Raw genomic sequence first — 15120 nt, 5'->3', positions numbered from 1 at the left:
CTTCACTGGTCTCAAGCAGATGAACCAGCAGGTCTTACCCCTGGACCGTTAGCATTCACTCTGTCACTTGCCCAAAAAAAACATCTTATATGCGATTGTGTGGCTCGATCAAGCCAACTGTGACCCAATAAAAAGGGAGAACTGACTAAATTCAATCTTTCCTTTTCCTTGTCTTGATTCATATTTGAGAACATTTAATTGTGAAACATTTAAACAATTCACCCAAGCAGTGGAATACCACCAATTACATCTCATAAAGCAGTTTAGCAATGCACATAGGCAACAATACAACTAAATAGTATTTTAGGATTAAGGATTTTTGAAGCAACACTGTCCCCTCTCTGTGCAGACAAACCACAAAGGCAACTTTATAGTTCCTCAAAGGTTTAAACATTGTCTTCCATTACTTAACGTAGATAATACACAATAAACCCAGACCTAAATAAATGCATTTGTTTTGCAAGCAACAGCCCTGTTAACGAGTTAACGCACTTTTTTTACAGAAAAATATCACGCGAATTTGTAACAATGACTGCCAGTGTCATGGTGAAAGCATTTATATCGACGTATTTGTCTGTTTTACAGACAAATACGTCACTTATTTGACACAATTCAGAAGCAACAACAGAGTTGAGGGCTGACGGAAAGACGCAAACATGTATTTTTTTTTAACAAAATGGGGCTAGTTGCACGCACTGTGCTTCCAGACGATGCGTCCATCTGGGCCGAGGCAGACGGCACCGCTGGCCACCAGCTCCATGGCGATGGGGAAGGCCTTGTGCTCCGCCTGGCGGATCCGCTCGGATAGGGTCTCCTCCGTGTCCGACGCCTCCACCGGCACCGCCTCCTGTGCGATGATGGCGCCGGCGTCCACCTCCTCCTGGAGGAAAGGGGCGGGGCAACAGGAACGTAGGGTTATGAAATGGTGACGGGTTAAAACACATAAGGCGCAACACTTTCATTTTTTCGTCGTTCTAAAATATTGACAGGTTAAAAAAACATAAGGGTGGAACACTTTTATGGGTGTGTTTGGCATTGCACCTTACACCGTTGGTACTTACGGCCACAAAGTGCACCGTGCAGCCGCTGACCCGCGCCCCTGCCTGCAGGGCCTGCTTCTGGGCGTTGATGCCCTTGAAGGAGGGCAGAAGGGAGGGGTGGATGTTCAGGAGTTTGCCTGTAGGGAAACACACAGGGCATTTAACATTAAGCATTTACCCTCTAGTTTTGTCGACAAACATTTAAAACTGTTACATTTAGGCCACTTAGCAGACGCTTTAGTTCTAAAGTGACTTGCAACAGTCCACAAACACCTTCACACACCAATGGCGGAGTCAACAACCTAACTGCTCCTCATCAGGAGCAGTTAGGTGTTAGGTGCATTGCTCAGCAACAAAAATGCGCACCGTTCCATTTCTTGACGAAGGGCCCGGTGAGGATCCTCATGAAGCCCGCCAGACACACCGCCTCAACCCGAAACTCCTCCAGCACGCGGTCGATGGTAGCGTCGAACTCCGCCCGGCTGCCGTACAGCTTGTGGTCCACCACCTGGTACCCGCGGAAGAAAAACCAAGCAAACGTTTTAAAGATTAGTGTTGCTGCCATCTAGAGGATAGAAAATCCAACGGGATTAACGATTGTTTGTTATTTAAAAGGATCCCCATTAGCTGTCACCAAAGTGAGACGAGCTGGCCTTCCTGGAGTCCACACATGAAGACACAAAACATAACAATACACAAGATACAAAGAACAAACATAATTCAGGTAACAATGATAATCTAAAAGGAGTACAGTCATGGTTATTGCATTCATACAGTAGGTACATCCATTCCCTACTCACAATTTTAAATAGTGCATTCTCAAATGTTGCTTGAAAGTGACTTTGCTATTAAATTTCCGTATTTTCAGTGGGCAATTATTGATGGCACAATAAATAACTTCTCTTTAAAGCATTTGAATTTGGACCTGGTAATATCATCTGGCCATCATCGTCTGACCTAGTAAAATGAGAATGAGAGAACCTGACTGCATCTTACAATTTGGTTACATAAGAAAACGGGTTGAGACCAGAAGACAGAGTCCTGAAAAAGGTTGTTGTATTGAAAACCAGCCTGTTCTCTACCTGTTCTCTACCGTTCTCTATAGTGTTTGTGCGATAATGACCTCATTAAAGAACAAAGGAGGTGCAAATCTTGAGAAAGTGGGAGTAAAGGGTAAAATTATGGAACTTTTCTTTTTTTCGAACCAGGTTCAGTTAAATTTCTTTCAGTTTTTTTTGTTTTGTTTTGTTACTATACATTTTTATATTTGCCCTTTATAAACCCAGGGTGGGTTCACCAGGACATCAAGTGGTCCGTTCCATAACACACATTTCTAAGAATGTATTTGTAACTTTGTTATAATATTCTGGGTTAACCCTAACACACAAAACAGGGTTAGGGTAAGCAAAACACTGAAGCATCACTGAAATATTGCAGTAGCCCTACAAGAAAATAAAAGTATAAGACACCTCAACAATAAAAAAATAAACAAAACGAGATAATTGACATTCTCTTAACCATGCATTTAAATCCTGCAACTTCAGCTGCGGCTGGACAATATCGCTGAAAACAACACTTTTACATCCATCGCACTTGTCCACACGTTCTCTACTTGTAACATGTTCTCTACTAATCACTCAGCGTCGCAATCGGTTAACATTTCTATCAATAACGTACTGACGTTATTTATAATTATCTTTTGGGTGATAATAGGGGAATGGTATATTCCACTGATACCCCAGCTACGAACAACGATTACATATATCAAGTGACTCTAATCTCTAATATTAAATGGGTTGTATCTGCTTATTCAGCTGAAATGTTTATTTTATTCCACGGTGCATTGATCGTATTCTTTGGCCTTGTCAAGAAACCTCTGGTTGAGATTTTATTGTTGTAACGGTTGTTAATGTTGGATTTGTAGCTCATTGATGTGTAACCGTTAAATCGCAGAGCGCTCCCAGGGTGTGTATATGCGTTAGCGTGTGTTTGTACCCTAGCTTGAATGCCAGCGAGCGTCGCCCTCTTCAGCCCCAGCACGCCGGGCCTGTTGGAGATGACCAGCACGATCTCGGCCGCGCTGGACGGCAGCTTGGCCTGCTCGATCAGCGCCTGCAGATTCGTACCTGGACAAGATAGTGTGGCCATCTTTGTTTAAGGGCCAGTGAAGCATGGAACAGGAGGTGAAGCTGTGTTCATTCCATAATAATAATAATAATAATTCATCCGTTTTTTATAGCGCTTTTCTAAATACTCAAAGACGCTTTACAAATAAGAAAGGAATACATACAGGAAGTACAGACACTCAAACAAAAGGGAAAAAATAAACAACACCACAACAATAGGCAACACATTAAGAGAGCGGGAGAGAGTGGAAGATGGCGGAGGATGGTTTGTCAGATGTTGTAGGTGGTCCTGAAGAGATAGGTTTTAAGTTGACTTTTGAATGAACAGAATGTATCAGAGTTTGGGATGGCCAGAGGGAGGGCGTTCCAGAGGGTAGGGGCGGCGAAGGCTCTGTCCCCCAGGTCGTGATACTTGGTCTTGGTGATGGAGGTGAGAAGGTTGGCATCAGCGGAGCGTAGGCGGTGAGTGAGGGAGTGGTGATGGAGGAGATCTGATATGTACGAGGGTGCAGAGTTGTTTAGCGCTTTGTAGGTGGTGAGGAGGATCTTGAAATTGATTTGTTGTTTTATTGGAAGCCAATGAAGTTGACGGAGGATGGGAGTAATGTGTTCTCTGGAGGGGGAGTTAGTAAACAGTCGGGCAGCAGAGTTTTGTACATATTGCAATTTTTGAAGAATAGTGGAGGGGAGGCCATACAGAATTCTACTGCAATAGTCGAGTCTGCAACTGATGAAGGCGTGGATTAGTGTTTTGGCAGCTGAGGATGAAAGAGTGGGTCGAAGGCGTGCAATGTTGCGGAGGTGGAAGAAGGATGTTTTTCTGACGCTGTTTATATGTGACTTGAAGGAGAGCGTGGGGTCCATGATGAGGTTTCTGACCAGGGGGGAGGGAGTGACAGAGTGACCATCGATGCAAAGTGAGAAGTTCTGGGAGCTGGGGATGATGGTTTTTGGGCCGAAGATGATAATTTCCGTTTTATTGCCGTTGAGTTTGAGGAAGTTGTGGTCCATCCAGGTTTTGATGTCCGTGAGACAGTTGGTGAGAGTGGATAGGATGGCAGGAGTAATGGCTGTGGTGGTGATGTACAGTTGGGTATCGCCAGCGTAACAGTGAAATTGAAGACCATGGATGATGTGACCTAGTGGGAGCAGGTAGAGGATGAAAACGATGGGGCCAAGCACTGAGCCTTGGGGGACTCCACGTGAGACAGGGATGGTGTGGGATTTCTGGTTGTTGATGGAGATGTAGTGGAATCTTTCAGACAGGTAGGAGGTGAACCAGGAGAGGGCAGAGTCAGTGATGCCAATGGATTGCAGACGACTGAGGAGGATGGAGTGATTGACGTGTCGAAGGCAGCACTGAGGTCGAGGAGGAGGAGAATGGTGAGGGAGTCGGAGTCAGAGGAGAGTAGGAGGTCGTTGGCGACTTTAAGTAGGGCTGTTTCAGTACTGTGGTGGGTTCGGAAGCCGGATTGGAATGTTTCGTACGGGTTATTGGAGAGGAGGTATTGCTTGAGTTGTATTGCGATGGCTCTTTCCAGTAGTTTTGAGAGGAATGTGAGGTTGGAGATGGGTCTGAAGTTGTTGGGGTCGTCAGAGTCAAGGCCAGGTTTTTTAACGAGGGGGGTGACAGCAGCAAGCTTAAGAGGTGGGTGGACGGTGCCAGAGTTTAGGGAGGAGTTGATGGTGTATGTGATGAGTGGGGCGAGAGAGGTGAAACAGGCTTTGACGAGTTCAGAAGGCACGGGGTCCAGGGGGGAGTTGGAAGATTTCATGGTGGAGAGTATTTTGGAGAGGTCTGCTGTGGTTATGGGTGAGAAGATGGAAAGCCGGTGGTCAGGGGTTGAAGGAAGTGGAGGTTCTGAGTCAAGGCTTGTGGCAGAGGAGGTGGCAAGCTGGTTGTGGAGGATTTCTATCTTGGAGTGGAAAAATGATAGGAAGTTATTGCATTTCACCGGGGTGAACGAGGATGAGATGTTATCCTGGGGTTTGAGGAGTTTATTTATGGTGGAAAAAAGAGTGCGTGGGTTGACAGGTAGACAGTGTGTTGTTGTAGATGTTGACGAGGTCCATGGGGGCTGGATTCACAGGAAGGGTGAGGCCGGAGAGAGTGTTTGATATGCAGGTGGAGAGAGAACCTGGACAGATGGATTTAAGTTTGGGTACCTGTTTGGGTACTAACAAGTGTGATGGCCAGGTGGTCAGAGATGGAGAGACATTGTGGATGTGGAGGCCAGTGGAGCAAACCAGGTCTAGGATGTGCCCACGGTTGTATATGGGAAAGTTGATGTGTTGGGTGAAGCTAAAGCAGTTGAGTAGATCCAGGAGGTCCATAGCGTTTTTACATTCTGGGGAGTCAATGTGGAGGTTGAAATCGCCGAGGAGTAAAACCGATGGCGAGATTGAAGATAGTTCAGTGATGAATTCGGGGGGGCGGTAGATGATTGAAATGATGAGGGGTTTGGGGCCGGGTAGCTTGAAAGCCAGGTGTTCAAATGATGGGGCAGCAGGGATGAAGGGATGGAGCAATACCCCCTCCTCTGCCTCAGAGCGTGGGTTGTCCAGGTAAGAATATCCAACAGGGGTAGTTTGGTTGAGTTCAAAATAGTCCAGGGGTTTTTTCCAAGTTTCATTTAGACAGAGGAGGTCAAGTTGCTTGTCTGTGATAAATTCGTTGAGAATAAGGCTTTTATTATTGAGGGATCTTGTGTTGAAGAGGGCGAGTTTTAGGTACTTTTGTTTTGAAATTGATTGAGCGGAGGTAGGGATTGAGCGGAGGTTGAAAGTGTTCACGCTGGAGTCATTCTGATGACGTGTGTTGTTGTGATGACGCGATCAGACCACAGCGATGGAATAGTGTTTATGGCAGTGGAACTGTACAAAAATTTACGGCGGGAGCCTCTGTGAATGTAACGGGGACGGAGAAGAAGTCGAGAATTCTTGTGGTGTGTGGCGATGAGTTCAGTGGAAGGAGGCATTTGGGGAAAAAGCTGACGGAGCTGCATGGTTGAGTAGCGGAGTGCCATGGCCGAGGCTGTGAAGAAGCAAACGCTGCTGGAGGTGGATGGTGGCCTCAACTGAGCGCCGATGAAAGACGGCCGCCAGATGGGAGGTGGGTTGGCTCGAAAGGAAGGCAGCGGTCCGGCCAGAGCGAGGGCCAACGCAACCGTACCTGTACAGGTGGAAGCCCGCCCGGGTTTACCTTCGACCAGGTTACGGCGAAGGATCCTGTAGCATAAGTCCAAGACGGCTGGTCGAAAAAGTAGGTAGCTAGCTTTTTAAAATAGTAAAGCAGCACCAAAGAACTTAAAAATAATGTTCAAAATAATGTTCAGAATGATGCTCAGAATGATGTGCAGAGCGAGAAGCGGTAGCCAAACACGTCAGCGTCCACCACCTGTCAAGCAACTGTAGACTCCTGGCATAAAACACGTAAAAAAAGAAAACTGCCGCACTTAAAATAGGGAAAAGTGACTATACATAACTAGTAAACATACTGAATAAAAACAAGCCAGACAAAGCGGCGTTAGACTCGCCAGTGTCCCCGTTACTAGGCAACACTATAATGAACACTATAATCATTCGGTGGCAAAAATAAGCATAAAATATTAGGCAATTCTTTAAAAGGTTTGGTGGTTTGGCGTCGAGGATGCTGCTATCTTGCCTCAACTTCCTTGAATGTGTAACCGCCCCTTTAAAAAAATGTTAGCTACGAAGCTAACCTTTTTTTAGCTCAGTCGTTAAAACATAGCCAAACCATTAAGGGTTGCAAGTTGCGAGGGCCGCACCGCCTCATGCTTCTAGGAGACAACTCACCCGTGCCAGAGATGAGGACGGCCACCCTCGTCCTTTTGCGCGGTTCGCCGGCGGCGTCGCCGTGGCAAACGCCTCCACCGTTGTCGGGGCAACCTTCGCCCTGGACTGCCGCGACGTCAACCGAGGGGCCTGCGGCGCGGAGGCTCCGCTTCAGGTTACGCACTACCACAGGCTCCGCCCCTAAAAACAAGAGGGCGTCATGATCGGTGTAGGACTTAAGCAGTTGATGCAGGGTGACGAGTTCAAGTTAGACGGCAGCATTCAGCGTTTCTTAACTGTAACAGGGATACATCAAAAGGCTCTGTGTGTTTGGCTTCTCCAAAAGCCTTCATGTGTTTGTGTTCTACGGAGGGAACAGCGTCTCCTTCTCACCGGGCTGCTTGCGGGCCAGCGACCCCACGACCCAGGCCTCCTCCTGGGCTTGCAGCTGAAGCAGCACCCCCTGGGCGTCGGCGGGTGCCACCACCAGCACGGCGCCCAGGCCGCAGTTGAAGGTGCGGGCCATCTCCTCGTCGCTGATGTCACCGGCCTCCTGGAGCCAGGAGAACACGGGGGGGATGGACCAGCGGGACGCGTCTGTAGGACACACACGCGCACACACACACACACACACACACAGAATCAATCGATCAGAGTGATTGATCGAGAACAAGAAAAGAGAACCAATACAAACACCAAGTTAGAAACATATATGAAAACACACACATGATTATTGATTGGAAATAATAAAATCAATCACAGTGATTGGTGAGCACACAGAAACATTCGTAATTTGCATTACTTTATGAGAATCGTTTAAATTACGAAAATTAAAAAAAATTCGAACAAGCGCTTGATTGACAGTGTGAGGGGAGAGGCGGGGCACCCACCTAGATCCACTGCCAGCTCATTGGGCAGAACGCGGGGGATGTTCTCCAAGAGCCCACCCCCTGTGATGTGGGCGTAGGCCTTCACCGCCCCACTGCGCAGGATTGGCAGGAGCAAACGGCTGTATATCTTTGTGGGCGTGAGCAAAACCTCGCCTGGAAAACACACAGAAAAACACAGTTGTATTTTCATGAATAAAGTCATTTAGGACACGTTTTTTCTGAGGCAACTCCTTTAAAAATATGTTTAACGGAAAGATTGCAGAGTTTTTACAAGAAAAAGAGGGGATTTAATTTGAACTAAACCACCCTAAGGAAACATCCATTCCTTTCACTTGCTTTCTTCTCCAGCTTTAAGAAGTCTTGCATCGCATGCACTAGTAACAGACAAGGAGAGATTGATCCCCAACCAATCCCGGCTAAGATGTGATGAGAATGTTACTCTCAAATACTCTCGACTCCTCTCTCAAACCGTCTCCTCTAAAATACCAACCTCTCAAATACTCTCCTCTCCACTCAAATAATCTCCTCTAAAGACTCTTCTCTCCATTATTCTCCCCCCCTCTTAAATAACAAGGTATCCTCTCAAATACTGAAATGCTCCCCTCAAACACTCTCCCTTCAAACACTGAACTCTCAAACACTGATACCTCAAACACTGAACCTGTTGTAAATTCCCTGTTAGTTATATATATATATATATATATATATATATATATATACACACACACAGTGGGGCAAAAAAGTATTTAGTCAGCCACCAATTGTGCAAGTTCTCCCATTTAAAAAGACGAGAGAGGCCTGTAATTTTCATCATAGGTATACCTCAGCTATGAGAGACAAAATGAAAAAAAAAAATCTAGAAAATCACATTGTCTGATTTTTAAAGAATTTATTTGCAAATTATGGTGGAAAATAAGTATTTGGTCACCTACAAACCAGCAAGATTTCTGGCTGTCACAGACCTCTAACTTCTTCTTTCAGAGGCTCCTCTGTCCTCCACTCGATACCTGTATTAATGGCACCTGTTTGAACTCCTTATCAGTATAAAAGACACCTGTCCACAACCTCAAACAGTCACACTCCAAACTCCACTATGGCCAAGACCAAAGAGCTGTCAAAGGACACCAGAAACACAATTGTAGACCTGAACCAGTCTGGGAAGTCTGAATCTGCAATAGGTAAGCAGCTTGGTGTGAAGAAATCAACTGTGGGAGCAATTATTAGGAAATGGAATAAGACCACTGATAATCTCCCTCGATCTGGGGCTCCACGCAAGATCTCACCCTGTGGGGTCAAAATGATCACAAGAACGGTGAACAAAAATCCCAGAACCACACGGGGGGACCTAGTGAATGACCTCCAGAGAGCTGGGACCAAAGTAACAAAGGCTACCATCACTAACACACTACGCCGCCAGGGACTCAAATCCTGCAGTGCCAGACGTGTCCCCCTGCTAAAGCCAGTACATGTCCGGGCCCGTTTGAAGTTTGCTAGAGAGCATTTGGATGATCCAGAACAGGATTGGGAGAATGTCATATGGTCAGATGAAACCAAAATATAACTTTTTGGTAAAAACTCAACTCGTCGTGTTTGGAGGAGAAAGAATGCTGAGTTGCATCCAAAGAACACCATACCTACAGTGAAGCATGGGGGTGGAAACATCATGCTTTGGGGCTGTTTTTCTGCCAAGGGACCAGGACGCCTGATCCGTGTGACGGAAAGAATGAATCGGGCCATGTATCGTGAGATTTTGAATGAAAAACTCCTTCCATCAGCAAGGGCACTGAAGATGAAACGTGGCTGGGTCTTTCAGCATGACAATGACCCCAAACACAGCGCCCGGGCAACGAAGGAGTGGCTTCGTAAGAAGCATTTCAAGGTCCTGGAGTGGCCTAGCCAGTCTCCAGATCTCAACCCCATAGAAAATCTTTGGAGGGAGTTGAAAGTCCGTGTTGCCCAGCGAAGGCCCAAAAACATCACTGCTCTAGAGGAGATCTGCATGGAGGAATGGGCCAAAATACCAGCAGCAGTTTTGTGAAAACCTTGTACAGACTTACAGAAAACGTTTGACCTCTGTCATTGCCAAAAAAGGGCATGTAACAAAGTATTGAGATGACCTTTTGTTATTGACCAAATACTTATTTTCCACCATAATTTGCAAATAAATTCTTTAAAAATCAGACAATGGGATTTTCTAGATTTTTTTTTCTTCATTTTGTCTCTCATAGCTGAGGTATACCTATGACGAAAATTACAGGCCTCTCTCATCTTTTTAAGTGGGAGAACTTGCACAATTGGTGGCTGACTAAATACTTTTTTGCCCCACTGTATGTATGTATGTATGTATGTATGTATGTATGTATGTATGTATGTATGTATGTATGTATGTATGTATGTATGTATGTATGTATGTATGTATGTATGTATGTATGTATGTATGTATGTGTATATATATATATATATATATATATATAGTTATTTCTATTCAGGCACTTGGGACAGCCCAGGTAGCGCCCTAGGGTCCTTGAGTTTTACTAGGTGCACGGGGCTACGTCAAAGCTTGTAGCGCCACGATTGCATAACCTGCCACGACAGAGAATGCGTTCGTGAAAAATTAGTTAATACTGAACGACGTATATTTATGTAGAATAAATGTTATATGCAGCCCGCACATCTGTTCCATATAGTGGCCGTGATTTTGTGTGTTTGAGCTTGTTTCTGCTATTGTGTTAGTTGATTCACTCACTAATCGGGCAGCTAGTGTATAAGCCTGCACCTCGTGTAGACATTGTATATGTGTACGTCACTCTGCCGCGCTGTTGTCGGCTGTTATATTGCACTGTGTTAACGTGTGTATTTGGAAGCTATTTATGCCAGTTAAGTTCATATAGCATTCATGGGATGTTGCTAGTACTAAAGCCCGGTGTTTTAGCATGTTAATGTAATAATTATTTGTCGGTTTTCTTATTCTGTCTTACAGAAAACCATTCATACATTTATTCCTTCATTCATTTGATTATTCATTGAAGCCATCATTGATGTCATTCACCTATTCAAGATATATAAACTACAAAACTGCGTCTACTATCTGACCAGAGTTGCCGTCTTGGATAAAGTGGTCCCAGCACACACACGCATTCTTCAATAGGACAATCTCTCAAATACTGAACTGCTCTCCTCCAACCCTCTCTCCTCAAACCCTCTCCCCTCAAACCCTCTCTCCTCAAACCCTCTCTCCTCAAACCCTCTCTCCTCAAACCCTCTCCCCTCAAACCCTCTCTCCTCAAACCCTCTCCCCTCAAACCCTCTCTCCTCAAACCCTCTCTCCTCAAACCCTCTCTCCTCAAACCCTCTCCCCTCAAACCCTCTCTCCTCAAACCCTCTCTCCTCAAACCCTCTCTCCTCAAACCCTCTCCCTTCAAACCCTCTCCCCTCAAACCCTCTCCCCTCAAACCCTCTCCCCTCAAACCCTCTCTCCTCAAACCCTCTCCCCTCAAACCCTCTCCCCTCAAACCCTCTCCCCTCAAACCCTCTCTCCTCAAACCCTCTCCCCTCAAACCCTCTCCCCTCAAACCCTCTCCCCTCAAACCCTCTCCCCTCAAACCCTCTCTCCTCAAACCCTCTCTCCTCAAACCCTCTCTCCTCAAACCCTCTCTCCTCAAACCCTCTCTCCTCAAACCCTCTCTCCTCAAACCCTCTCTCCTCAAACCCTCTCTCCTCAAACCCTCTCCCCTCAAACCCTCTCTCCTCAAACCCTCTCTCCTCAAACCCTCTCCCCTCAAACCCTCTCTCCTCAAACCCTCTCTCCTCAAACCCTCTCTCCTCAAACCCTCTCTCCTCAAACCCTCTCTCCTCAAACCCTCTCCCCTCAAACCCTCTCCCCTCAAACCCTCTCTCCTCAAACCCTCTCCCTTCAAACCCTCTCCCCTCAAACCCTCTCTCCTCAAACCCTCTCTCCTCAAACCCTCTCCCTTCAAACCCTCTCCCCTCAAACCCTCTCCTCTGTTCCCTTGGCGTTCCTCCTCCTCACCCAGGGTGCGTCCCGGCTCTCCGAAGGGTGCTGATGCCCCGTAGCCCAGCGCGGCGCGGCCCATCACCCGGCGCACCAGGCTGAAGCCATTGCTATGGACGCCGGAGGAGGCCACGCCCAGGAGGACGTCGCCGGCGGCGATGTCGGCCAGGCGGGGCAGCAGCGACGCCCGCTCAGCAGCGCCAACGCAGAACCCGGCCAAGTCGTACTCGCCGGGGGCGTAGGCGCCCGGCATCTCTGCCGTCTCACCCCCTGGAGAGAGGGACACACACACACACACACACACACACACACAGACACACACACGGGGGGGGAGGGAGAGAAAGACAGAGATAGAGAGAATAGGAGAGTTTATTATTAAAGAATGAAAAATAAACATATCAGCAAAATGGTTACATAAAACGCCCGCACAGAGAATTCATATTTCACATTTCTTTTTTCTGAAAAGACGATGTAACTTTATCCCTTCACATGACCCGTTTATTTTGACTCTGCGGTTCCACTCCAACAGTTTCAATCCAATGATCCACATTCAGCCACTGAGCAATCCAATTCTAGCCCGGCGTTGGAAACCAAACCCAATTAAAAAAGCTAACGAACGCCTCTCGCTAATTGGTCCGCTCACCCAGCAGAGCACACCCGGCCAATCGACAGGCGGCGGCCACGCCCCCGATGACGGACGAGGCCACGCCGACATCCAGGCTTCCGCAGGAGAAGTAGTCGAGGAAGAACAAAGGCTCCGCCCCCTGGGCGAGGACGTCGTTCACGCACATGGCCACCAGGTCCTGGCCCAGGGTGTCGTGCTTCCCGCACGCCTGGGCGACCTGACCCCCGGGAGTCATCATAGTACATGGTCATGGTCAAATGAAAGTGCTCCCTCCCTCTTCCTCCCTCCCCCTCTCTGTTCCTTCCTCTCTCTCTCCCCTCCTCCCTCTGTTCCTCCCTCTTCCCCTCTCCCGCCCTGTTCCTCCATTCCTCCCTCTCCGTTCCTCCCTCTCCCACCCTGTTCCTCCCTCTCTCCTCCTCCCTCTGGGGGAGGATGAGAAGAACGGAGAGCCCACTTCACACATCGTTCCCAGTAAATAAATACTAAATGACTGTTGTTACTGGTACATTGCAGGTAGCGGTTTATAGAAGTCACACACGTTAGTCGATACTGTTCTGGAACATGTCCGTCATGGCATAGCGGAATATGGGCCATGCGCCAGTCCAGCAGTTCCTTTTAGCATTTCATATATTGATTGCTTTTGTGTGTAAAGATAATTTTGACCAATATGTCAAAAAAATGCTTATAAAAGAATGGCCTACCCTTGCTTTAAAGCGGTGGTTCTCAACTGGTCTGGCATTTGGACCCAGGTTTTCCCATGGTCATGATTAGGTCGACCAGTTATGTACAATTTAAACCAAGCAAATGTATTTCTCAAAAACGGGCTAGTAAACACACACAAACAATGTCATCATTACCTTTTTTAAAACATAGATTAACCAATAATTTCATGCCTGCATTCAAAGCTCATTACTCTAGCAATAAAAAATAAAAGTAAAAAATATATTTATATTATTAATATAGATATCTTTTCAATATACATAATTTTTTTGGACCACACACTGCTACCCACCAGTTGGGAAACACTACTTTAAAAAGGGACATATCTGGGCAATTTTCATCGGCTCAGTGCAAAGTGAATGGGAGTTAAAAAACAAAATGGCAGTGCACCTTCAGCTTGGTGCCCACGCCGTCCGTGCCGGACACCAGGATCGGGTCCACGAAGCCGGCCGCCTTCAGGTCAAAAACGCCTGCGAAACCGCCCAGCTCAGCGTTGCACCCTGGTCCCCAGAGAGAGGGGTCGGAGCAGAAAAACATTATCTGTTAGGATGCTAAGCATTGAAATGACAATAAAAGCGTGAAAAACAGCTCTCTAAAAAGTAATGCATCCTTTCCAAGTCACAATATTTTCTTTGAAAATATATATTTTTAAATGCATTCTATTTTTTCAATTAATTAAAAAATTCAAACAAGTATATTTTTTAATTGATTGTTATCACACATTGTTACATGTCTTGTATAGTGTTTTTTCAATATTTGACCATAAATTTAAAAGACATACTTTCACACAAATTAACATCGCCACTTAAAACTAGAGTTTCCACACGCGCTCAACCTTTAGTTGTGATTAAACCCAGCTATAAACCCCAGTCGATGAGGTTTCTGAGCGCAGAATATAATAACATTTTGCCTATAATTTTACAACGTATAACATTTTGTTTCACCTATTACGTCATGAAGCAATCATAATCATTTTCTCCTTACGTTATGAAGCAAGTATAATGATTTTCTACTTATAAGCCATTTTCACACATTTTTGCCACATTTGTATATCAGGAGATTCAACCCTGAGGGTGATTCACACTTGATGTATATGCAGACATCGATGTCGTTTAGACATCAGTAGAATCAACGGGGGGTTTAGGGAGTTTGGCTTGCAATGGGCGGCATTTGACGTAGGGTCTAAGTTCGCAAGAGGCGGGAGAAGTGTGGCTGCTGTCACTGTAGTTTGTTGATTTGAACATAGACAAAATGGAGGCCAAACGGGCAGAACTCATCGCGATCATCTTAAATGTTGCTAAAATTATGCATCATATATTCCGTTGCATCCACAAAATCCGAAGCATCGATCGATGAAAGATTGCAGCATGAGTTAGAGACAAACAGAAGAAAAAACGAAGAAAAAAAGGCGTTGGGAATGACTACGTTACTGGAAAAAGAGCGTATTTTAAATTATTTCAAATATAACTAACACTTGGACGAATGTAGTTGATTTCGGTGTTTAACTCAGAAAACAGGGAGTGGAAGGACGGGACCCTATAATGTTCAACTGACTGTAAAAAATAAAAAAAAACATTTTCTATACGCGTGCAGCTGTGAACTCATGTATTGTAATTTATTGTATGAGGTGTACTTTTAGGGTTACGATAAGACCAATCTTTTAGCGTTCACCACAAATTAATCTAAAAAGCAGTGCCAACATTTTAATATTTTTTAACCTTTCGGCAGACAAAAGGCAACAGGCTGATTATCATTTAGGGGGCCACTCAATGACATGCAGAACCGTCATCAACACGCCCATTGAAGTGGTGGGAGAAATACAGACTTTCTGCTCTTCGTTATTTACATTTCCTACGGAGGAAATACTACCTCAGGGGTAGCATTATTCAGGATATTTTCAGGGTATAAATGT

At 45.8% G+C, this 15120-nt stretch overlaps 1 protein-coding gene across 3 annotated transcripts in view; it reads right to left on the bottom strand.

Annotated features, from left to right (window-relative positions):
- Window positions 1–227: 227 nt before the first annotated feature.
- The window catches only part of gart (phosphoribosylglycinamide formyltransferase), a 39005-nt gene continuing 24112 nt past the window's right edge, over window positions 228–15120 (bottom strand). For all 3 annotated transcript variants that reach the window (XM_079752019.1, XM_079752017.1, XM_079752018.1), the window contains exons 14-23: window positions 13599–13708; window positions 12507–12705; window positions 11882–12133; window positions 7852–8004; window positions 7355–7558; window positions 6983–7162; window positions 3036–3166; window positions 1407–1548; window positions 1062–1177; window positions 228–880 (exon numbers count right to left, since the gene is read on the bottom strand). In XM_079752019.1, coding sequence (XP_079608145.1) covers window positions 683–880; window positions 1062–1177; window positions 1407–1548; window positions 3036–3166; window positions 6983–7162; window positions 7355–7558; window positions 7852–8004; window positions 11882–12133; window positions 12507–12705; window positions 13599–13708 — 1685 coding nt within the window. In that variant the 3' untranslated portion in view covers window positions 228–682. The remainder of the gene's footprint in view (window positions 881–1061; window positions 1178–1406; window positions 1549–3035; window positions 3167–6982; window positions 7163–7354; window positions 7559–7851; window positions 8005–11881; window positions 12134–12506; window positions 12706–13598; window positions 13709–15120) is intronic.

This window comes from Pollachius pollachius (assembly GCF_949987615.1).
Source record: "Pollachius pollachius genome assembly, chromosome: 15".
NCBI classification, from domain to species: Eukaryota; Metazoa; Chordata; class Actinopteri; order Gadiformes; family Gadidae; genus Pollachius; species Pollachius pollachius.
This window is presented reverse-complemented; position numbering and strand designations above follow the sequence as displayed.